The sequence below is a fragment of the Battus philenor genome, unplaced genomic scaffold (assembly GCF_028537555.1).
Source record: "Battus philenor isolate CCGP_79_NKW_IND1 unplaced genomic scaffold, ilBatPhil1.0.hap1 SCAF_5, whole genome shotgun sequence".
Lineage (NCBI taxonomy): Eukaryota > Metazoa > Arthropoda > Insecta > Lepidoptera > Papilionidae > Battus > Battus philenor.
This window is the reverse complement of record NW_027181715.1, coordinates 565,930-590,252: the sequence shown is the minus strand read 5'-3', so window position 1 is coordinate 590,252 and position 24,323 is coordinate 565,930. Positions and strand designations below refer to the sequence as shown.

General features: G+C 33.5%; 2 protein-coding genes and 1 non-coding gene across 4 annotated transcripts in view; 1 reads left to right on the top strand and 2 right to left on the bottom strand.

The window, feature by feature from the left end:
• Positions 1 to 7,619: 7,619 nt before the first annotated feature.
• On the bottom strand, positions 7,620 to 7,692 carry TRNAV-CAC (transfer RNA valine (anticodon CAC)). The gene has a single exon. It is a non-coding gene; the product is annotated as a tRNA-Val (tRNA).
• A 9,860-nt stretch (positions 7,693 to 17,552) lies between these two features.
• The window catches only part of Lsm11 (U6 snRNA-associated Sm-like protein LSm11), a 45,971-nt gene continuing 39,200 nt past the window's right edge, over positions 17,553 to 24,323 (bottom strand). Inside the window, exons 3-4 of the mRNA XM_068773135.1 lie at positions 19,283 to 19,430; positions 17,553 to 18,135 (exon numbers count right to left, since the gene is read on the bottom strand). Coding sequence (XP_068629236.1) covers positions 17,978 to 18,135; positions 19,283 to 19,430 — 306 coding nt within the window. The 3' untranslated portion in view covers positions 17,553 to 17,977. The remainder of the gene's footprint in view (positions 18,136 to 19,282; positions 19,431 to 24,323) is intronic.
• LOC137929971 (ecdysone-induced protein 74EF-like) overlaps positions 21,029 to 24,323 on the top strand; it is a 188,403-nt gene continuing 185,108 nt past the window's right edge. For both annotated transcript variants that reach the window (XM_068773133.1, XM_068773132.1), the window contains exon 1: positions 21,029 to 21,112. The gene's annotated coding sequence lies outside the window, so the exon portion shown is untranslated. The remainder of the gene's footprint in view (positions 21,113 to 24,323) is intronic.

Here is a 24,323-nt window from a genome sequence, read left to right as displayed (position 1 = left end):
ATAATAGTAACTGGCCCGGCACATTGTTTATAACCTCAAGGAATTTAACGAAAAATATAACAAATGCAATGTAGAAGTGATTGTAGAATTTAGTGCCAGAAATTATAATTTATTATATTTATATATTTTTGTTGTACTTACTGTTACCTATAAGAAAAATATAGAAAAAGGCTGTCGCGTGACTCGTAGCTGGGAGAAGAAACGTCTGTATGAAATAGCGGTAATCCACTAACGGGTGCCTGCGCTTAGTAAACGCGAAAAAAACATATTGTAAGCAAAATACCCTAACGATACAATATGAATTTAAAAAAAGTACTGGGCCTATCCACAAAACCTAGCCACTAGACACTAGACTTCGTTTTTTATGAATTATTGTGAGGTTTTTATGATGTGACCAAAGTAACTAAAAATTTTTTTGCTTAACTACTCTACTCTCGTTGCTATGTCGGAATACAATTTGAAGCTAAATAAGAATTTATGGCAGCAACAATTCCCCGACATCATTAGTGAAGTAAACTTCTCAGAATTTATTTATTGCCTCTCAAAGTAGGCGGCAGTACGCGGTCGCTTGGCAACGCTACCTTTCTTCCCACTCCTCCTCCGTCTTTCCTAAATATCGAAACAACCCACCAATTCGTCAGGGAGAGTAAACTGTACAAGTTGTATGTTTATTCAATTTAATTGACTTGGAACTATACCCGACCACATCTGCAATGTAATTTGAAGTTATGTTTGTTTATAAATAAATAAGAAACCAATTAGGATATGGCGGTGGCAATCGTGCTATACAAAATTGATTTTAATATTTTATTCTATTTACAATATAATTCTACAATATATTTCTGAAACGGCGTCTTTATCTTTCTTCTATATAGTTCACACGCTGTGTTCTAATTATATTGGTCTACCACTGCTCATCAAATAAGTTTCCAGAGGATATTCAGCAGCGTCTTCTGCAGACCATAATAAACTGCGATCGCCAACTCGCCTGTCAAGCATGACGATTATATTTAGTATATCCTCTCATAGATATCTTTGAAAAAAGGTTACGCCTAACGGTGGGCATCTATGGCTGAAGCGACGGCACCTTCTTCTAAAATCAATGATTTAAAACATAATGTAATGAAAATATATAATAGATTAATTATACTTTACTATCTCCCTGTAGAAGTACGATGTACGACTCGACGACGTTGAATTAAAGAAATATTGTAAGATAAATAGAAAAAAAAACACTCATTTCTTTGAACAGTGTAAGTAAAGTATTAAATTCAAAATAACCGAAAAAATCATTCTGTATCATGGAGAATAAAGAACGCAGTTGCTTTGTCATCGGTCTTCTTAAACTGTGTGAATTATATTATGTTATATAAAAATACATTTTACCTTGTTCCGATTTTTCCCAGAGCCAGAGATTTGGAAAAATATAATCTCTGTTGCGTACACCAAGAAAGACATTAAATTACGTAATTCTTTTAATAACTTAATTTGTAAACAAAGTAAAACATTAAAATATATATATAGAAGCCTAAATTGTTAGAAAGAAACAAATGTACGGTTACGTAATCGGATAAGAGATATCGCGGTCCCTCTACGACGGAGGGGTGTTAAGTCCATTGATAGCGACCGCCCGCCCACCGCCGCTGCGTGTTCGTGTATCGAGTCGTATGAATGACGTAGCTACTACTACGCTCAGAGGGGGCTCGTTGCTACGCCAACCCTTTGTTCGTAGCCACATGTACTACGGTTGAATCGCATAGTTTATAAATTCTATTACGTATGCTCGTGACAAATGTTCCATCTGTTGGAACATAAGTCGCGTCAATATATTCAGGTACACATATCATAATATAAGTGCGTGGTTTTTATATAAGCTTTTTTAAAAATATATTAGTGATTTATTTGATGGAAATACCTTCAAAAGGCTTTTGTCCATAATGCCTCGTGTATATTATTAAAATATGCAAATGACGTATTTTATCCTTGACTTAAACGAATATTATATAAAATAAATATAAAAACAGGTAAATGTTACGTAATAGCAATATATTAATATAATATTCGTATCGGATGAGGTCGCGTTGGCAACAAAGGTCGAACGCTCGAAGTATTTGGTCTACTACGCATCTACGCGGCTACGGAGCTACGCATTGACGTAGAAGGTCCCACCCGATAGTAGCGAGGATCGATAAAGGGCGGGGAGGGCAAGATCCGTGGCTCGTGCCACGTGCAGCCCTGCCTGTGGGTTGGGGGCACACTGGGATCATAATATTTATTCATAAATTAATTAAGGCTTTAGTTAACCTTAAATATAATGTTATTGCTTGCAATTCTTATAGATATCATTATATCTATCTTTTTATTTATCTTTATTAACATTGAGTTGATTATTGAGTTAACATTATTTTAATATAATTATGTCATTTGGTAGTTTCCCTAGATTTTATCCCTTTGTGTCTAGTTCAAACGACAAAAATGATAACCAGAAGAGTGAGTAAAAGGAATTTAAAAAATATTAAGCTAGTGTGTTTAAACGAAGGTTTAATATAAAATGAGATAGATCGCTTAATAAAAATTAATAAGAAGTTTTTATTATAAAATTAACCATTTTTCAATTTCCCGGTGTGTTGACAGCCTAAAAGGTAGTTTGTTTTTCGTGGGCCGCGTATTCGGGTCCACGTGCCGCTTTAGGAGCTGAATTGCGTAAGTTTCAACGATTCAGTATTTATAGGCTATTTGCGTAGCAAGTTGTATACGTAATGAATACTTAATAGTTTTTTCTAATTAATTTTTATGTGTAGATAGATTACAATATTTCTTAACATACTAAACCAGACAGATGATCAAGTGTACTAGGTCTTATATAACTTTTTTTTGAAATACCCTAATCTTGAGGTTTATTAAACGTAAACTGAAAAAAACAAGATAAATGTGCTAGTAAAACTGAATTAAAAGTTAAATATACTTTCGTGCTATTAAACATTTCACTCACTAAATTCAACGCTTTATATAAATACAACAATCTGTATGTAGACAAACATCTACCTATTAATATATTATTACGTATAATTTATTTTTATATGAGGACCTTCAGAGTAAGGATGTCAGGATATCACTTCGATAAATTTGTTGTTAATTATAAAAATTCATTTTTGTTTTTAAAAATAATCACTAATGCCTGAAATAATACAAAAAAATCTACGTAAGAGTACGTAATATAGATATTTACTCGGATGTGAGACGATCACTTAGTTGTCAAAAATCTAGTTTTATTTCGTAGCGAAATGGTAGTTGGTTCTGCCAAAATAATGCAACGCTCGTACGGACGAAGATGGGTACGGTAAAGAAATCCGCCGTCGAATTAATGGGACTTTCACTCTCTACGAAACAATTATATGCGACGTCCAGCGGTTATATGCCGCCTCGAGTCACAAGCGGCAGCGGGTGAAGACGTTTATGCTTATAACAACGAGCGGTGCAGTTATTAATTTATACTCGAAAATAAGAATCGAAAAGTAGTGGTAGAGGACTAAGACTTGCGATCTTATATAATTCAAACTTTGTGCATTAATAATATAGAATTGCCAACATACACAAAGAAGGTTCCAGAGGATGAGCAGCGGTGTTCTTTCCGTACCATAATGCCACATTGCGATCGCTGACCCAGATGCCAAGCATGGCAGCTATAGTATATCCGCCTATAGATTTATTTAGGGGAGACCTATGCCTTGCAGTAGGCGTTCAAGTGTTTAAATGATGAATTTAATATCAGAACTAGAAATTATGTATGTCAAAAAGGTTGCTCCGCAAAAAGCTAAATGTTTAGCTTTATAGCTCAAAATGCTACGACAGTTTGTCCTGCAATGAGAAGTAGATCCTCATCCCTTTTTAATTTTAAGGTTGTGTTTATGTTTTTATTGTGTATGAACCAATGTTCCTTAGTAATGTAACGTAAAATTATTATCTTTAGGTAATACTCGGTTTCCTTGGTCCTTTTTATGAATATTTATAAAACTGTACCATTTTTTTAGTCCCAAGTCAGTTTTTCTAGTGTCAGTTTAAACGTAGGCACGAAATGACAACTGTTTTATCTGATATTAAAATATGTAAACAATAAATTTTAGTTTTTACAAAAGCGTTTATTTATGACTGGGGATAATGCTTTCTAACGAATAACAAGTTTTAATTCTAGCGTATCCTTTTATAATAATATTAACACTACGTTCGTAGTTCTATATTATAATTTATATAGATAAATTATTAACTAAATAGGAGAAAGAAAGGGAAAAGGGTGGACTTGAATGGTGCATAGTAAAACGATAATAGCCGGATGGCCTCTCTAAGCTTCTGCCGTCTGAATATGTTGCCTTCAAGATGTCATATATAGGTTATAATGAAATAGAATACCAAAAGGTTCTATTACAAATTGTAAGGATAGAAAAATGTAAATTTTTCAGCGTTGGCTTTTATGTGATGACGTTTGTCAATGTATTTTTTCCACGCTTATAACCTTTTTCATGATTAGGAAGAGACCATTACATGCAATGTAAAATAAAGCGTAGGTTAGATATTTTTTGAGTCTGGACTTTTTCTTTTATTTGGACAGTGGAATATCAATGTAAAATATTTATTTGTAGTGGTAGAACTGCAATAATTATTCATTAAATTGTCTAAATGCCTAAAAAAAAAATTTTAATTGTAAATAATAATTTCCCGCGCTCCGCCGCCATCTTGCACCGTACCATAGATAATCTTCGTGCATGAGAACGCAGAATTCACGGGAGCGAGCAATAAAAGCAAAGAACAATCTTGTTAGGCAGCAATTAATTCTGAGGCCGCCTCACCGCATTGTGTTGCGAGTTTTCATTATTCTTAATGACAATCGTTGATTAAAAAATAAAAAAAAAACAACTAAAAAAATGACTTTTACACGGACGTTAGCGGTTGCGATTTCGTAGATATTATATGATTTAACCATTGTTTTTATGTATAAAATGAGTAAAGCACACGTATACAGTTTTATAGAAGTACAATTGAATACATAATTAATGATCTATCCGGCATTTATATTTGGCCATACATGAGTCAAGTATAAAACCTCTTTTATTTAGTGATATTTATACATTTCTACTTGTAGATAATAAATAACCGTTTAATATGTTGATACGGAACAGATAATTGAACACATTGGTCTAGGCGTGTGTTCCACAACGTCAAGAGGACAGACGACTAAGCCTATTAGAAAAATAGACAAAGTTGAATGCGCGAGTCGGGATTTTTTTTCCTTTTTTTGCTGAAACTTCGCAAAGACTAAGGAGAAGATTATGTGCCAATTATTTGATTATTCTATGGGCCAATTTAAAGACTGAATAGGCATTGGAAGATGAATAAAGACGCGTCTTTTAGCCACCACCGTCGTATCAAGTTGCAACAGTGTTTTTTATATTATATATACAAAACGAAACAGTTTAGGTAATTATATATTTATGTATATACATATATGTATTTATATATATATGTGTATATATACATATACATATATATATATATATATATATATATATATATATATATATATATACTTCAACATGTGTAGGAAATATGAACATAGGAAAAACCCGAAAGTTTCAAATTCTAAAGTAATTAGTCTATTAGTCTGAGAAAAACAGTTTTGGTGTTTCTGTTCTAGAATATACACTGGAAGAGGTAAAGAGATATGACCACATGCTTCTATACTTGGTTACCATTGTGATTTTACCTTATGTTCAAAATATTCTGTTAAAAAATTAGTAGTTTAAATAAGGCAGTAACACTGTTTGTTTGTATTTCGTTCCAAATTGAATCAACGAAATAATTTTCAAGCTACCGATTCAATTGTCTGTCTATCAGAAAAAAATGTTTAGAATAAATCCAGGGTTTGTTCATCTCGGATCGGTATTAATAGGTTGCAGCGGCATGACATAATCGCACCGGTAACGAACGAAGCTTTATTTATATAATTATAATGTGGACGGCGCGGAAAACGCTCTAAATTCCATAGACAACCGCCACGTCGTCGATCAAGGCGATGTTGCCACTCGTTTTAAATAAATTTTCTTGTCTATATTACATTTGCTTCAGAAGTCATTACAACTTTATTGTTTGACTTAAAAAATGGCGCGAATTTAATCGAAAAAATGTAGCCGCAATGAGTTTTCAGAGATTATTCTTATTTATCTATTTTATCTGTGGTAGTTTTTTATTAGCGAATCTATTTTTTTTGTTGTTTCTTTCAAAATTTACATAATGATGTCATGTGAAAATATAGATTACAAAACTACACGTAAATACAAGTAAATGTTATTAAATCGTATAATATTTTCCGTGTAAAACACAAAATGTGTTATAATTAATAAATGATATTTATTTTTTATAACTCGTACAATCGAAAAATCGTTTAGAGAAATTGTTGTTTGAATATAATCTGTGGCGAGCGGTCATAAATATGTTATCTGTAAGATTATAGGTTTTAATGTCATATGATTAATTGACGTTTTGAAATTAATAATGTACTCGATTTTCGGAAAACACTAAGGAAATCCTGTGTAGGCGTGGACGGTGTACCATAAACAATGTAACTTTTATCGGAGCCATAAAGGTGGTCGCATAAAAATTTCTTCCAACTTTACTATCGGATCAACTTCCTAGTGGACTAACTTTCGCGCCTTGCACTCGGGTTTTTCGCGGCTTTCCTCACAGAAATACGCACGTCTCCCTCTTTCGTATAGCTTCGTCTCCCTCGCGGCCGTGGGTCGACGACCGGGGCGTCGAGCGCGCGAAAGTACTTTCACTGCTCCGGCGCAAGTCTAACGCGCGTTCGCGGTAACAAACGCGTTTGCGTTTGCTTTATATGAAGTTTTACTCGCGTTATGTCGGATTACGCATTGCGGCGGTGAAATGGCCGCTTCGAAGTCATTGCGTCCACTGCCCACTAAAGTTCACTACTGTTACACACTTACACATTATTACATACGTTCACAGTTATTTACCATTATATGTAAATATTATTATTAATTATGATTCAAGATTTTCTGGCGTCACTTTTAAATATATATATGTAAAAAGATTTAAATTAAAATATAAACTTTTGAACAAAAAGTCTTTATAATCACTACTACAATATATTTTTATATCAGGTTGCCTGTGAACAGAATGTCGTGGACGTCACGCAAGGTGTAAAAGGTCCTCGGCGGTCAACTGCAGTACGTTTCGCAACCATTGCTTCTTTCTTATATCAGAGCTATTTGCGATATCTGTTTTTATAGATATATAATGTTCTAATTGTGTTGAAGATAATGTCTGTTCATTGTATAGTCTACTAATGTCTAGGTAATATGTCTATAGAACCTTGAAAGAATGTCAACATTATTTTAAAATTAAAAACATTTTTATTATAAATCTTAAGTTTTATGAAATATTTATTAACAATTATATTTTGTTAGTATCATTTAAAAAGAAAGTTTTTCCGTAATAGAAATATCTATATAAATATTTTTTTTACTATATATTAAATTTAGAAAATTTAATGGATATTTAGTTTAAAAGTTCATATGAGAATTTTGAGCAAAATAATAAAAATCTGTTTCCGCCCGGGATCGAACCGGGGACCTTGTGCGTGTGAAGCACACGTGATAACCGCTACACTACGGAAACTTAGGATACATTTGCAAATTTTATATTTACATGTTCTTATCTAATCATGTTCAATTATATTTACAATCATTGCACAATTTTATATTATTATTATGTAACATTTTAGAAATGATTTTTATAGCAAAATGTATTATAGCTTCATTTACAGAATAATGTAACGCTCCGATAATAGAGAGGGCTGGAATCCTAAAATAATATTGTATGTCCAATGTAATGATTTATGGTACACGAAATATTTTTTCTGAATTCGTCTTTTTGGTTTTGTTTAACCGTAAACGTTCGACGGCTACATACCGATGAGTTAAAAGAAGGTATTTTTGACTATCCTTTTTGCAATTATTCTATTTCATTCTCTATTTTTAAATCTATAATGAAGTTCATGTTGTTAATAAAGTTATGAAAAGGTCCAAACTGCACGAGCCATTCTCAAGTTTTGCACCAATTTCAAGATTTATTTATACATAGATTCATATGTATATCACAAAAAGGCTGTATCCGTAGTACAGCCTATTGGGCATGCAGGTAGGAAGTGTTGGTGAAAGCAGGCGGAAAACCAGAACCCAGCACACCTGGGCGAAGCTTCATAACTGATTCTAGATTTTTTCTAACCACCGTTGTTCCTAGACAACCTTAATAAGTTGAAGCCTAACCTTGTGAAAGTCGAAATTCATTTTCTTGCGAGTATACATTTATGTAATTGTTTACATATATGCTTTAAAGTGATGAATTTATAGCTTTTGCTACCAAATTATATACGGTACACACTATTCAAATATAAATAGTTTTTATTTTAAATGTATTATATATTACATATTGATAATATAGTATGAAAAATCGTTTTCAAAGTTATATAACTACATATTGAAATAAATTATTGTTTACTGTTTCACCCTGTAGACTTTATATTGCTTGCAAAAAACCCAGCGACCTCTCAATTCGGTAAAAAAATCTATTATAAAAATGAAAGTCGAGGCCTCCAGGAATTTCTTAAAATGTGTTACTCAAAAGGGATTGCAAATATGCAAAAAATATGCAACAGGAGTAGTTTTTTTTTAATCCTTCATATTTTTTATATATCAGATATTGGCTTGATAGCATCGATACTTTTGTCTATCATGTTTAACAGTAAAAAATATAAAAATGACAGCATAACAAAAATTGTTCCGGCCAAAATTAAGAGCGTCGCCGTTTAGAGCGAAAAAGCGAGAGTGGACGATATTGAATTACGTAAGATAGCCCTCCGATTCAACTTATTATGTTAAACTGGACTCGGGCCGCTATGCAACTTGGAATTGAGTGATTATGGAAATAAATTAAACACCAATTATAGTTTAAAACAGGGGTCGCAAACCAGCAGCTCGAGATGAATATTTTAAGTAAAAATAAAATAGAAAATATGAAATGAAAGGTGTATATGATGTAAATTTTTCTGGCAGTAAAATTTCTCCGGAAGTAGGAAAGATCAGAGCGTAAAGAATAATTTAAATATATGTTTATTACAATGCACTAGTCAAAATAAAAAATATTTGTTTCAAAGAACATTTATTTTTCTTGTTGTTGTTATTCTTTGTTTGTTATACAGGGTGATTGATTATAAGTGTGATGAGAAGAATGTATATCACATTTGTAAGCTGATACTTTTTCTTCGTTCACTTTGGCCACTGTTTCTATTTCAATGCAGGGCAATAACTTTTCACAGTACGAAGTCTATGGGACCAGATATTCAACAATAAATATTTTGTAGTAATCAAAATTTTCAAACTCTTTTTCTTATTATATTATCAATACGTTGTTTATAATTTCTGAAACTGATTTAATACACTTATGATTAATCTCATTTTCATGTTTTTATTAGCTATATTTTGATTTAAAAAAAGTTGTTTAAGAAAATTTCTCGCATTTGAAACGAAATGTTTATAATAAAACATTACGATGATAAACGAAGTACAAACAAGCCCAAATTAAGTGCGATCGTCGACTTTGAAATGTCATGCCGAATGTCACGGGCGTTCTATTTCGCGCCATTAAAGGTCGCGCGCCCGCGGTCAGCTATTGTCACCTGTCAGATTGACGTGCGATTTTTGTGTTGCCATGGTAAAAAATTCGACGCCGTCCTTTGTATGGAGATAAAGATTTTAAGAATTAAATAAGGCGCAACTTTTTCACTATCATGTTATATTTCAGTTTAATTAACTATTGTGTTTTTACACATAATTATTATGTATATTCATAGTAAATAAAACTTGAATGAATGATCTATAGTCAGTCATTGCGTTGTTACAACTAGTCGAATTTATTACTATGGGTTAGACGTTTTTTTAATGGTCAAAACTCGTTTAAAATTATTTATATGCTTAAACAAATAATGCAATATTTTAATAAGAAATAAAAATGATGAATACGTTTTTTAAATATGCATGACTACGTGCTTTGAGGGCAATACTCATTCTCCTAGCTATGATTTACAAATACAAACTCAGTGATATCCTGTAAACACTTCGGCTAGTTGCAGTTTAGTAGTAATATATACTCATATACATGTATGTATATGTATATAATGCAATACAAAAAATTACGCAAAATTACGCGTGTTCAACAAGTCGCTGTGTGAGTAACTAGTCACAAACACTTTCGGTTTAGTATGTACTACCATTTTATTACAATTACATTTATAACATGTTGATGGGAGAAAGTCAATAAAATAATTTTAATTTTCGGAATGCTTGGTGGGCTGCTTATACGTGTTAAAATGTCGCAAGCGCCCCCGTGTTACTCATCCCTGATTTAGACAAAAAACAATCAATTTTAATTACTCTTTTCGTACGATTTTCTCTTAAGATGGTTTCAAGCAGAGATATAGTAGAAAATAAATTAAAATATGTTATGGGTGGAGCGTCGGACAGAGGCGCATATCTAGAAGTAACAAAGACACACTGAAACTGTGTCGCGGTAAAAAAAAATATTTTAATTTACCTTGCTAAACATACACCGAAACATAGATGGTCTTTCAGGTAATATACTCTGAACCAGATGAGTGGGATTTGTTAAGGAATACTAAAACTGAAAATATAAAAGTGACTTGTCGACATATTAGTAATTTCATGACTTTATCCATATAAAAATGTATGAAGTACATCGTCGATTACGAAACCATAAATTTTTTTCTAGAACATGGTTGCTAACTATAGCAACAACTGCTCGTGGAGCCAATATAAACATACGTACATACAGTTACACTATTCAATACGTATAAACACAAATCAATTAGGTGAAGAATATTCGTGATCGTTTATTTAACACGCATACATTTATCTCAAACTCCTTTCATCGGATATCTCCAGTTACAACCAGATCAATTATTATGTGTATATAGATAATAAATATTATCGCAATAAATACACAGAGTATAAATGACAAGTCAAATAATATACTCGTGTTGGCAGAAAATACTATCGCTTTATAGATTTGATAAAAGAATACATATCTTACTAACTTTTTTTGTATTTTCTATTAAAGGTTTAAGTTTTTTTAGGTAAAACCTTTTTTATTTACCTTAACATACTTTATCATATTAAAAACCACCTCAAGGCCACACAAAAATACGTATTATAATGTAAAAAGTTCAGTTTTTTTAAACGGATCATTTTATATATTTTAAGTTAATATAACTTAGCTTATTGTGAATGCTCACCATCACAAATGATTAGATCATTTGCGACATTTTTGTGATAAAAAAGTTGACAACAAAGACAGCAATATAAGGTGATATAATCTCTCGTAATATTGCAGCACAGTGAGAGTGCCGGAGATTGAGCCACACACACAGTAACGGGCGACATTGGGTCGTTTCGTACAAATTCAAGATCACTGATAAGTAGTGAGCATAAATATATATATATATATATATATATATATATATATATATGTGTGTTTATTTGTGTATATATATACATATATGGACATAAATAGTTTTAATGACCGAATATCCGTAATGGAAACACCAATAAAAAGGCACTTCTTTATATTAAGAAGTTTGTTGATCCGTAATAGAAGTTCTCTACATTTTCATACGATAAAATGGTGTATATAGGTCATTAAATTTCTAAACTACCTATGAGTAACCTCTTTAATTATCGTATACAAGGACGTGGTACAATATATACACACATATATATATAAAGACCTCTCGTTCTTGTGTTTGGTACATGGAGATATTTTTCAATATTTTTTTTTTATTTACTTCTTTATTTACTATTTTTATTTTCATTCTCGCTCGAAGGATGAGAGAGCTCTATCTATCTATCTATATATATATATATATATATATATATATATATATATATATATATATATATATATATATATATATACATATATATTATATCTCCGTCATTGCTATTAAAGTTCATTTATGTGTTTAAGTAGGTAAATTAATGTATTTGGGGTAAATCTATAATAAAAGATAACCTACCTTCTGTAATAAAGACATGGTTTCATCACTAATCGTCCTCAAGTATATACTTTAATTGGTTATCGGTGTAAAAGTATTAAGGGGTTGAACTTATATTTGCTATCAATTATATGTACACCAAAAAGAGTAGAGTGTGTGCTGCCGAAAGTTTTTGACCCATCGCTTTCCAATCGAGTTTCAGAGTGACCAACTTATATATTTGGAAATAGTTGTAAAAGGTTTATTTCTTTTTGCTGACAAATATGCGCTACCCCTTTAAATCTTATATGTGAGCTAAGTTCTTGTTAATTTCCTCATAAAACTATTTTTATACGGAATATGTTTCGTAATGCTATATTAATTATTTGAAGTGATATTTCCTTCGCAGAGCGTTGTAAAACTGCGCGATGATCCCGGGCGATGGGCCCCGCGTTCGAACTCGGCTGCGTCTATTCCCGGTAAATGGGTCAAGCCGTTCCCAAGTTAGCTGCAAGAACAAATGCAAAAAGAGTAAAGCGCGCATCGGCCGGACGCGCCGCGCGCTTAACCGGAGTTTAAACTGCGTTAACTTGCAACGTGCGTTTAACTAGCATCTGCGATTAGATGAATTAAACGAAGATTAACTGTTATATATGTGAAATATAGTTGATAAATATTTACATTTTTTAGATATCGTCTCTGATTGTTATTGAATATAGTTTTCGAATAACCTATATTGAGCGATCACTGTGTCTTTGAAATATATTACATAATATATTTTTACATTGGAATGCGACTGTCCAATACATATACAAACAGTAAACAAATATAATTTTTATATATTGTAATCGTTATTATTTCTGTAACCATTGAATTTTGATAAATAAATACATTCACTCTTTGAACCTTTTACACCTATAACCAATCACCCTGTATACGAAGCTGTATACAAAATATCTATAAACATATACATGAAATAGTTAAGACTCGAATACTGGTATACGTCACGTAAATTTAAATCAAATTTGTTATTTTCCTTATATATTCTGTACTTCGTCTACTTTTACATCTAAATTTCGTGTATAATACATATGCTTTACCCTTAAGTCTAATAACAATTATTATTATATATGTCTAAGGAATACAGAGATATAGGCATATAGATATATAAATGAAAGCGGTAAGTTGACAAAAATACAAAGTGAAATTCAGTCATTAATATTTCGACGAAAAAATTCGTGGCAAGTGGCGAGTCGTTGGGTGGTCGTAGATAGTAATTTCCCTGCGCAAGTCAAATTATCCAGCGGCCAGGGTTGAATCGATCAAGGGTAGATGAGTAAAAGACCAGTTGTCGGCATTGGACGTCCGCGCCGATAATTTAAACGACATTATTGTGCATTTATTATTATGTATTGCGGAAGTGTCGCCTTGTAGACCTGTTAGCCTTACCAGCGAGTTAATGCTACATGTTCACTAGCGTATAAAGCTGCGTTCACACTGCGTTCAAGCTTTTATAATCAAAAATATTTTCTATATTTTTTTTTAAATACCTTTGAATCGAGTTATAAATTAATTATCAAAATCAATACAGTTTACATGAAACAAATTGTCAATTTTATAGGATGTTCATTTTAAAATAACTGAGTTATATCCCAGGTGTAGAAGCATAAAAATGTTGGCGAGCGTGTGGACTGTATAAATAAATTTAATAAATAAAAATGATGGTGGTAATTAAATCATAATTTTACAAAACTAATATATAATAGACTGACAGAACAAACGAACATTCAAAACTGCGTCACGACACAAACTGTTAATTTAAAAAGTATAAAAAACAAATAAAAATCTAAAGAGGTTTTATATGACCCATCCAATAAAAAAGCTTCAGTAATAATAAACAACATAATCATAATATAGTTAGAAAAAGCGTTTTCAAATTTGTATTGTAATATATTGAAATTAATTATTGTTTATTATCTGTGCAATCTTTGATTAGAAGTTATTAATCTGTCAGATGATTGGTAGTTGATGTAATATATCTAAAGATTTTCCTGACAAATTAGCTATATATTCATCCGTTTAAAGCTATCTTCTTTACACCTATCACAAATCATCCTGTATATCTGCAATTCTCGACTAACATATGCTTTACGTTAATGTTTCTAGACATTGCAAACATTGTTTACTGTCTAGACAACTTCATTAATATTATAAGAGGCGATCCTGTGATCAACTTTGCTTTAATTAAAAAAAAAACTTGTACTCATGTGTATTCATTTTGATTTATATCTCACATTTATTTATGTTTCTGGTACAAATTAAAAATTGATTAGCTCGTGTTTTAATATGAATAACATATATGAGCATAGTCTAGCTTATTTTTCAATAATATGTTTTATTGCTTTTACACATATTTCCGTGATTTGAAAATAAAGAGATCACTTTTATATATGTTACACTAATTTTTTTTGTTCGAATGCGACTGGAGAAAAGCTTCTGACAGTATAAAGTTTTCAATAATTATTTTTAGTATCTAATAATCCTAATTACATTAATTGATTTCAAATGTGCTATACATTCAACCCTTTAATGTTGTTACATCCATTATCAATCATCCTGTATATGCACCGATCAATTCTTTGTAACTTAATTCCCGTTTGAGTGTGAGACTCATCATTGAGCGTAGAGTGGTTGAACCGGACGGTGCATCGCCCGGTTGTGTAACCGCCTATTTATAGTCAGCAGTTGGGCGGCTTGGGCGGGCGGGGGACGTCGCGCTAGCCAGGCTCGCTCATCTCCAGTCAGACATCACACGAATGATTTCACTCGATTCGTTAAATCGCACTCGCAAAGTAAATAGAGATCTATCTATGCTGGTAGTTGAGAAAATGACATGTTTAATAGAAATATCTTTGCAAGAAAGTCTAATTTTGTAAACACGTTTTCTCTAAAATCGCTATCAGCCATTCTTGAGTGTAATTGAGAAATTACGTTCTTTATAGAAAGATCAGAACCTATTTTACATTTCTTTTTGTTTTACATCGATTTTGAACTTTTCTACTTTTATTAGCGGTTCATTAAAGCGTTGTTTCTAATCTCCAAATACCTCTGCCTTAGCTAACTTAAATATATTTAAAAAGGAGAATAAGAACAAGAAAAGCTACACACCCAATCATGTTTACCTAAACGAACGAGGAACTGAAACAACTGCGCCATAGAGCTTGTTTGCAAAGATGTCTAACCTAACTGCCTTCATCGATCTATCACTCCGCGTATATGAACACCGAAGGCTCACATGTTTATTGCGGTTACAATAAAAAAAATTACATATCTTATGACCATATATAAAAGGTTTATATAGTTATAGATTCAAGTGGTTGTAATGGTTTTTTTTATTAAATTACCTTTCAATTGAATTATTTACTACGTAGATCGCAAGCAGAGTAGGATGATTATGGTAGTGGTTATGGAGGCATTGATCACTTTACTACATGGAAGGGAAGTATCTCTTGTAATTATCTATATTCAATTGATGTAAGCCTTTCTGGCTTTTGCAACTTTGTCGGAGGTAGTTCGTAAAAAACTACATGAGATGTGACGCCTAAATTATATTGAGTAATTGGTATATACTCTGTTATCGGAGGAAGGTTTAAACCTCTTTTCCGGTTATATTTAGCTGAATAGATCTCGAAGTCTTTTATAAATTAGGGTAAATTTCAAGATTATTCCGTTTAGCAGTCCAATTAATATGTTCGTAGTTAAAAGTGAACATTTAAAACGTATGACTTTGTCGTATTGCTGCTGTACGAGTTGTGGTTACTTATATTTAGTTTAAATGGATATGATTCAAGACATCATGTCAATGGCCGTGTCAGAAAATCAGGTACAAATAAAAAATGAGTGCGTAATCCCGCACGAACGTTCTAATTTTAAAATATTGCAGGAATTGATATAACATATGTTTGGTTTCTTTCAATTTCTTGGACGTAGTAAACGTTTTCATGGGTATATCGACAAAGCGACGCTTCGAAACGTTTCACCGCGTTCAGATATTGCAAAGGGAAACGGTCGCCCATAAACGCCCCTATGCGGAAGCTGTGAACCTACGCATTGTTCGAAACAATTGTTTTTCCATTTTCACTCGTTCCCGGGCGCGGGCGTCGCTCCCGCTGATGACCGCCGGCGACCGTGCGTCGACCTCGCGCGCCGCGGTCCGACTGCGCGTCCCACCGCGTGCTTTCACGCCGCGGTTCGAAATTCGAATTGCCGATTTTTTTTCCCGCGGAAAAAAACAAAGTGGCCAGTGGCAGCTGTCAATTACGATGCAACGGACGCCATATTTGGCGGTAATTTTTAACCTGTTCACATCGCGATGCCGGTGGTGTCGCGTCATATTTTTGTCGAATTATCAAGACCAAATTATCAAGACGCGAGGATAATGTAATGGCTTTTCTTTCTTTTATAAAGAAAATATTAATGAACTTCAGTATGGTTTTTTTATGGAAGAGTGACATGAACTGCCTGTCTATTTATAAGCGTGGTTCGATTACTGAGAGCAGCCGGTGGACGGGAGCGTCGCACCCTGGCCGGCGTCCAATCACGCCCACGGCTCCGGGGGTAGGAAAACATTAGCTATACTCCACTGTATATACTTACGTCTACATTTCCAAGAATCTAATTAAGAATAATTATTTTCTGTAACACCATAAAAAACGTACGGGTAAAATAAACCTTAATCCCATAAAAAACATTTACTAATTACCATGAAAATATACGAAAACTATGTTTTCTCTTTCTAAACAACGCAGTCAGCCAAAAATTAAACGGTTTCATCATCACCCCAAAAGATATCTATGGGAACACATACCATAATCGATACGCTTTTCAGGCGGATTGGTGATCGCTGTATGGTATTATTGTACGAACACTGCTGCCCATCCTCTGGAAACTTGTTAGTGAGTAGTGGCAATCCCATATAATTATTGCAGGGCGTGAATTATATAAGATTGTGTTCCTTGAATCGAACCTGCTACATACAATCGCAAGTCTGGGTCTTCTACCAAACAACAAACTCAGTAGCGTTTTCTCATCGACTTTTACATGCGAGCATAAAATACTTATTTTCTCTATCCATCTTTACTAACCTTATGTAAATAAATAAATTAGATATGTAAATAAAACACAAATAATTATATATTATTTATTTTATCTATGATATTACAATAGATAGTACTACTCCGGTATACTACATACAATGGTTGTGTTAAAAATAAAACTCTGCTTTGTCTAATCTATTCAGGCATACGTACAGCACTAAATGTCGTAAGACCAAAATATTGTAAATTTATCAACATTTGTTTTGTGTAAATTTAAACAAATGTACAAAAAGTGTATTAAAATGCAGTAAATTTTTAAAAAAAAAAATTTATCATACTTATACAATATTGACTTATTAATAATTTGTTACAAAAGAAATTGATCAGAAATATGTATATCATTTTTCTTTAGGAACTTATTTATTATCTCGTCGGATACAAAAAGGGGGCTCAAATTTGAGAGCGATGAGGGTGGGAGCGTTAATCAGCTGCTTGAAGTTCTTCGTCCTTTTTCAGTTATTGTAGCACACCGAAGGTGCTGAAGCTGGTAGAAATTTCCTCGAGATATGCCTGACTTTAGCAAAGTACTCAGGACTATAGAGGTTTACTATATGAAATCCAACTTCCTTTTCAGGATATTTCATACCTGAGCCCCCATTTCTTTAAAAATAACACCTTAATTGAAAGTAATCACCGTTACATTTGCTAACTTAAATATTATATGGAGACTCTTGATCGATGACGTCACGTAATGTACTCCTCACCGTTCCACAATGTTAACCAACACCACATGCTCACCGCGCACCATCAGCTGCGGTATATGTCTGGTACACTCCCACACGCCTTTTCCCAATGGCGTCTCCGTCACAACAGGTACACCGCATAGCTTCGCAGCTGTACCCTTCGGCACTGGAACTCCTGTGATACAAGATATTTTAATAAACCTCCATAGAGTTTTCCTTCAGCACCACATTCCTAGTGATCTTAGGTCATAGGTATCTTTCCTTTTCAACTGCTACCGCTTTTACAAGTAAAATAAAATCAGAAGTAACCTTTAATAACAATGCAAATTTAGAGTTCTATTACGTATTAATACTCTAGATGTAATGTTCCCTCCGTTTGCCTTTGACCTCGCTAGCGCCTCAATCAAAAATTTCAGCGTCAATATTACACGACATCGCCACAATTGTAAAAGGAAACTATTTCATTTATATTTTAATTTATTATAACAACACATGGTTTCACATGAAAGGAAAAGGCCTCGACTAGAGATATCTATGGGGGTTATACCATAATCGCTTCGCTTGGGGGGGGGGGGGGGGTGAAGATCTCAGTGTGGTATTATGATAAGCAGTGGACGCTGCTGCCTATCCTCTGAAAAATTGATAATAGGCATTGCGATGCTACATAAGTAGTACACAATGTGAGACTTCTATAATATTATATATCGTAAATTGAACCCGCGACCTACGATCGCAAATCTCATTCCTCTATCACTGGGCTATCTCTACTCGTTTCAACAACAGGTCAGTTTCCACAAAATCGTATGTACAAAGGTTGGCATGATATACGTAAATACATCCAGGAAACATCAATTAGGAATTATTTAAAACTGCTCCAAGACTACTTTTTTAGTTAATTCTAATTACTAATAAAAATCGAAGACATAAGAGATTTTAAATTACAGGAGAGGTTTATGCCATACTTAAAGAAAAAAATATTTTATTCAACATTGGAACGATTAATAGAACTCTTATTGGTCGTCAAATTATTATCTATTTATTTTTAATTTATTTTATTCTTGACTCTGCTCTGCTTCGCAAGGTATTATAGTTGTATAGAAGCAAGCTGAAACCCCATAGAATCTCAAGAAATTAATCAATGAGAGTTCTATACTCAAATTGAAATAAATTGTTTCCATATTTCGTACATAAATTATTTTTATTTATAACATAAATAAATAATTACTAGTAGTAACTACATATGTTGTTTAGATAAAACACATTTTAAATTCGTAATTTTAATTCATTGCAATAGCAAGAGGCTTGAAGCAACAGACACTTACCCATACAGGGCGGTATCTTCCTCTTCTTTACTGATTTCCTCTTCCAGACCTCCAGGACGTCGCTAAGGGCGAGGTTCCACTGCTTATCGAAGGCGATGAGGGTCGCGTGAAGAACGCCCCTGATGCTCGCCGCACTCCGTGTTATCACCTATTGATATAAGATCCTTAAGATAACGCACTCAAATACAAGTGCCCTCATACATCACGTAACTCGAGTAATAAATTCCGTTGCTTCAAATATACACATGCTTATTATAATTTTATTGTATATTAAACATGTAATATCAAGAGTTGTTCCAGGCATCCGTAAAGCATACTTTGAGAAGGCCTCTTCCTATCCCAACCCCCTCATAGCGAACTCCACTCGCTACTCTTCCAGCACCTCCTCCAGAAATCTCGTAAGGCGTCAGATGTACTTACGGATCCTATAGCAGGGTTTCTGCAATCCAATCACAACACATCACACGCTTCAGACACTCACAACTCAAGCGCAAACATATCCACTGACGACTGCTCAACGCACAATAAAACGTGTGCGCTCCTCAAAAGCCAATCATAACACTCTTCACCGTCCATCACGTAAACGGCATCGGCCTCCCGACGCCGCGATCGCAAACAGCGTGGGCAATCTGAGGTAGGATCAATATCCTTCCTTAGATCACCGAGTGGTCGACGCTGTACCCCAAATTTTTTCATTTTTAATTCACTCTACACTCACTATACAAACAGCAACACTAACACGACCACGAAAGCCTTGTCTTTACTGCCTCATCCTCCATCAGTGTCTAATGTAGGTTCGTAAATCCGAGTGCTTCAGATTTTTTAGTACAGTTCACGGACCCTTACGTTCCGTGAACTCATTTCCGATGAGTCTGTAAAAACCTTAGGACTAACAGCAAAAACATCACAATACAATATCAATACCATGCAACATGTATTTGAATGACCATAGAAAACCGTTATATTACTGGAATAGGAAATACCTTTGACGCATGTCTGTGAAAATAAAAAAAAATCCCGTAAAAGGCGCTAACATTGATATCAATGTAAAGTTCAAGCTATTGTAGTTCTTAATGCAATTGAGACTAGTTTCAATTCCCAATCAATTATTGACTGTAAGAGGTCACAGGACTGATGATGACGTCACATGTGAACCGCTTAGTCGAGGGCATTGCATGAGAACGACCGCTTCGATAGTTTTAATATTAAACTTAATTGACGCTCAAAGACTGGCGTGATATCATTTTTAGAAGATATCTATACACTTTGGGGTCACATCAGGTCTGCGATCGATATTTACGTGGTCAAAGACAGTTACACCCATAATATTGGACAGGCTGTTTCGGTATACCGTCTAAACTTATCGATGTACCGTATCCATATATAAATACGATCGGATGCTTAAGCAATATTTAGGTATGGACTCTTAACTGTTTAAAAAAGAAAAAAATTGAGGCGTTATTTGGAATAGGCCTATGTTTACATTGGACCTTGGTTGACGTGATGATAGATTTTCGACTTTAAATCATTTAATAATAATTTGTATATGTCTCTTACTATTTCATCAAATTGAAGTCCTTAGGCATTCGTCAATGGCTGTAAGAGCTATTTTTTATTTGAGATCACATCCTACAATTTCTTCAATATATTCTAGTTAGAGCAATTCATTACCAAGTATTTGTATCACTTTATAATCATTTACAATAGTAGACTTTGTAGTAATATTATCTATTTGTTCCAGGTGGTCGGCGCTGAGCGGGTGACATCACACCTAATGTGTTCAAATTCAAACAGTACTTCCATTGTTATAAAATGCCAAAGAATTGTCTGGTAAGTAATAATTTTCTATGTATTCCTCTTAGAAATCTAATCACATCTCTAACTTACAATATAGCTACAAGGTTTTCGAACTCGTGCTGATCTACAAAGAGCTCACAATACTCATTGATCACTAACAGAAGTCGTAACGAGAAAATCATAAGATCAAATTTAAATTCAAACATTTTAAACGGCCTACCATTAACAATGCTATTTCCTTCAAAAATCATCAACGTTTTTATTGACCATCCTAATCTATTTAATGAATAGATTTTCCATTACTGCGTTACATCCGTCTACAAAATCGAGGAACGTTTCAACTGCATGTGCCTTTCATATATCATCATTAAAAACTAAGTCCATATCTTCAATGTTTCCTTTGCGATGTCCAAAGTTTTCGTAAGTAGATATTTGATTAATTTTTACTTTCAAACCATCACTACTTTTTGTCTCTACTTTTTTGTTGTAGTAAGAGAGTGATAGAGTTACATTCACATCACAGGGTTGCTAACTTTATCAAACTATGTACATACAACCAAAATAAATTTAAAAAGATATATAGATGCATTGACTTGCTCATTCAAATTTGTTCGGCTGTACGAAGAAGGATACGTAGATCTTCCAAAGAATACACCTTCAGCAAAGCATACTGCACTTAATTACATTGACATCAAATCGATTATTGTTTTTAGTAATTGAATTCAAATAATTACATCGTTGTGATTCTATCAAGTGTTAAATTTTTGTTTCTATGCCTCCCTGTGATAATTTTAATGACATATGGAAGCATATATTGAGTAGTGGTAGCCCAGTGGTAGGGACTGAGAATTTCGATCGTAAATCGCGAGATTGATTCCCGAGATACAATCTTATATATAACTAGCCGTGCCGCAACTTGCCCACGTTGAATTTAACAAAAAAATATCTACTTTCTTTAGTTTTTTTTTTCATTTAAGAATTTTTATGAAACCAAAGAAGGCAAAGTAACTCCTTATTACATCAGCTACCTGCCAGTATAAGTCGAAACAAACAGAATTTTATATTTTAAAATAAAGTTTTAAAATAATGATATTTTGGTATAAGTACCGTATATATTCGTGTGCATGTAGAGTGAAAAGCGTTTTTTATATTACAAACAGATGCTACATTTTTATTTATTTTTATATATTCACACTTTCTTACATTCACAAATAAATTTCCAGAGGATGGGCAGCAGTGTCCACTGCGTATTGTAATATTGCAATGTGTAAGCCAAGCCGCCAATCAAGTGTGGCAATTATCGTATATCCCCTAGATATTTTTGGAGGAGACCTATGCCTTGCTGTGGCAGTCTATGGGCTGAAACGACGAGAAAATAATAGAATATAATGAATAACTGTACTGTATAATGTAAAAACTGTTCATTTACGGTTGTTAGTAGTAGTGAAAAGTAGTATGGTAGTTAAGGAGTGGAAACAACAGATCGGCGCAAGCGCAGCGCAGACTGTTGACTCGTAAGAGACAGACTATCTTGTTAAGGAAGTCTAAAAAAGGATACAGACAGCTTTTAACCGGTTCTATTGTAAATCTATGGGGGAGGCTTATGTCCAACAGGGAACGTCATACGTATTAAATAATGATAACGATGATTTGAAACGTTGGTTGTTATTAATCAATTGTATTGCAAAGGATAAGGATATTGTGAGAGGATCAATTTTACAAGGCTTAAAAAATATCCGTCTATCTAAGCTAGACCGACAAGTTGAAACCGCTATACCCTTAATTCGAATGGAAAAAAACCGGCGGCAATGTGACGTGACAATTTACCGTATAAGTACGAAGACCCTTCAGTGAATAAGCATACTAAATATTAACACGGAAAAAGATATGTTTATCCTTGTTGACCTTTCATGTAATTTGAAAACCCATGATGTGGCGCAACCTTGGAGCTCTGTTTCCACGTACCTGATACTTTGACCTATGACTTTCCGAATTTCTTTTACAAATAAACATATTTCTTGAATCACACCACCACATTACCATCATTGGATGCTTATAGCGACGGTACAGCCTTCGATGGTTACGCACTACTCTAATCAATTACGTCATACTCTAGAAAAGGCTTACACGGATATTCTGTTTCAATTCTTTCCTAAACTATTAATATAAAAGTCTTAAATTGGTTTGTTTCATAAAATATATTATATAGATAAATTAAAACACTTTAAATTAGTTTTTTTTCTTTTATAATATGACCAAAGAGTTCATATACTATTTTTACGTCGCGTCTACGTGTACTGGATATATGCAACATATAGTTTAATTGAAACGAATATCGTTATTATTAATATTATAGAGCATTATAATAGAGTATAACTCTAGCGAATTCCTCGAAAGAATTGTCAACCTCTTTGCTGAAATGTCAGCTAAATATTTAAATTGTCGTTGTCTATAAAATAGCAAGATTTTGACATGATTAATGCGTTCTTATAATTTATTTCGACCATCTTGAATCCACAGACAGAACAGATATTAACACTTTCATTTCTTTTTTTAAAGTTAATAAAAATGTTGTTAATTTTTTTGTTTACTTTGCTAGATTGTCAAATAGATTTTTGATCGATTTGTTTAAAGTTATTATTTTACTAAAAACACCTGGAACTTGTGTATTTCCTTTAGTTCTAACGGTACGTTTATAAAGAACTGTAAGTTCAACTTTCGGAATACGTCTAATGCGTAAAAAGTTCTCAGAGTGCAGCCTAATTCCCTGGACTCTTGTACTGCTAACTGGCTCAATGTGTCAAGGACAGATAAATTCGTTTATTCGCACCGACCTATAATTCAATCAGGCCGACGCCAAACGGCACACATACGAATAAAAACGCACGTAAACACACGCACACATGCGCGCCGCGACCTCGTACCAGGCCGGCTCAATTCGTAAGCCAAGGTCCCGTCGATCTCGACAATTTTATATATATACGTCATGTTTTAAGATGGAAAACAACGCGGAGATTACTCCGCCTCAAACAGGTACATTAATAGTTTGGACTGCTGCGAATTGTTGTCTTATTAAGTTATCTGAACCACAAAGAATTGGTTCATTTCCTACTGCCTCTTCACCTCTTCCATTGTCTGACCCACAGAGAATAGCTTCATCTGCTTCTGCCTCTTTAGTTGTCTTAACCACAGATAATAGCTACATCTTCTACAAACTATTTAACTGTCTGACTAACAGTTTTGA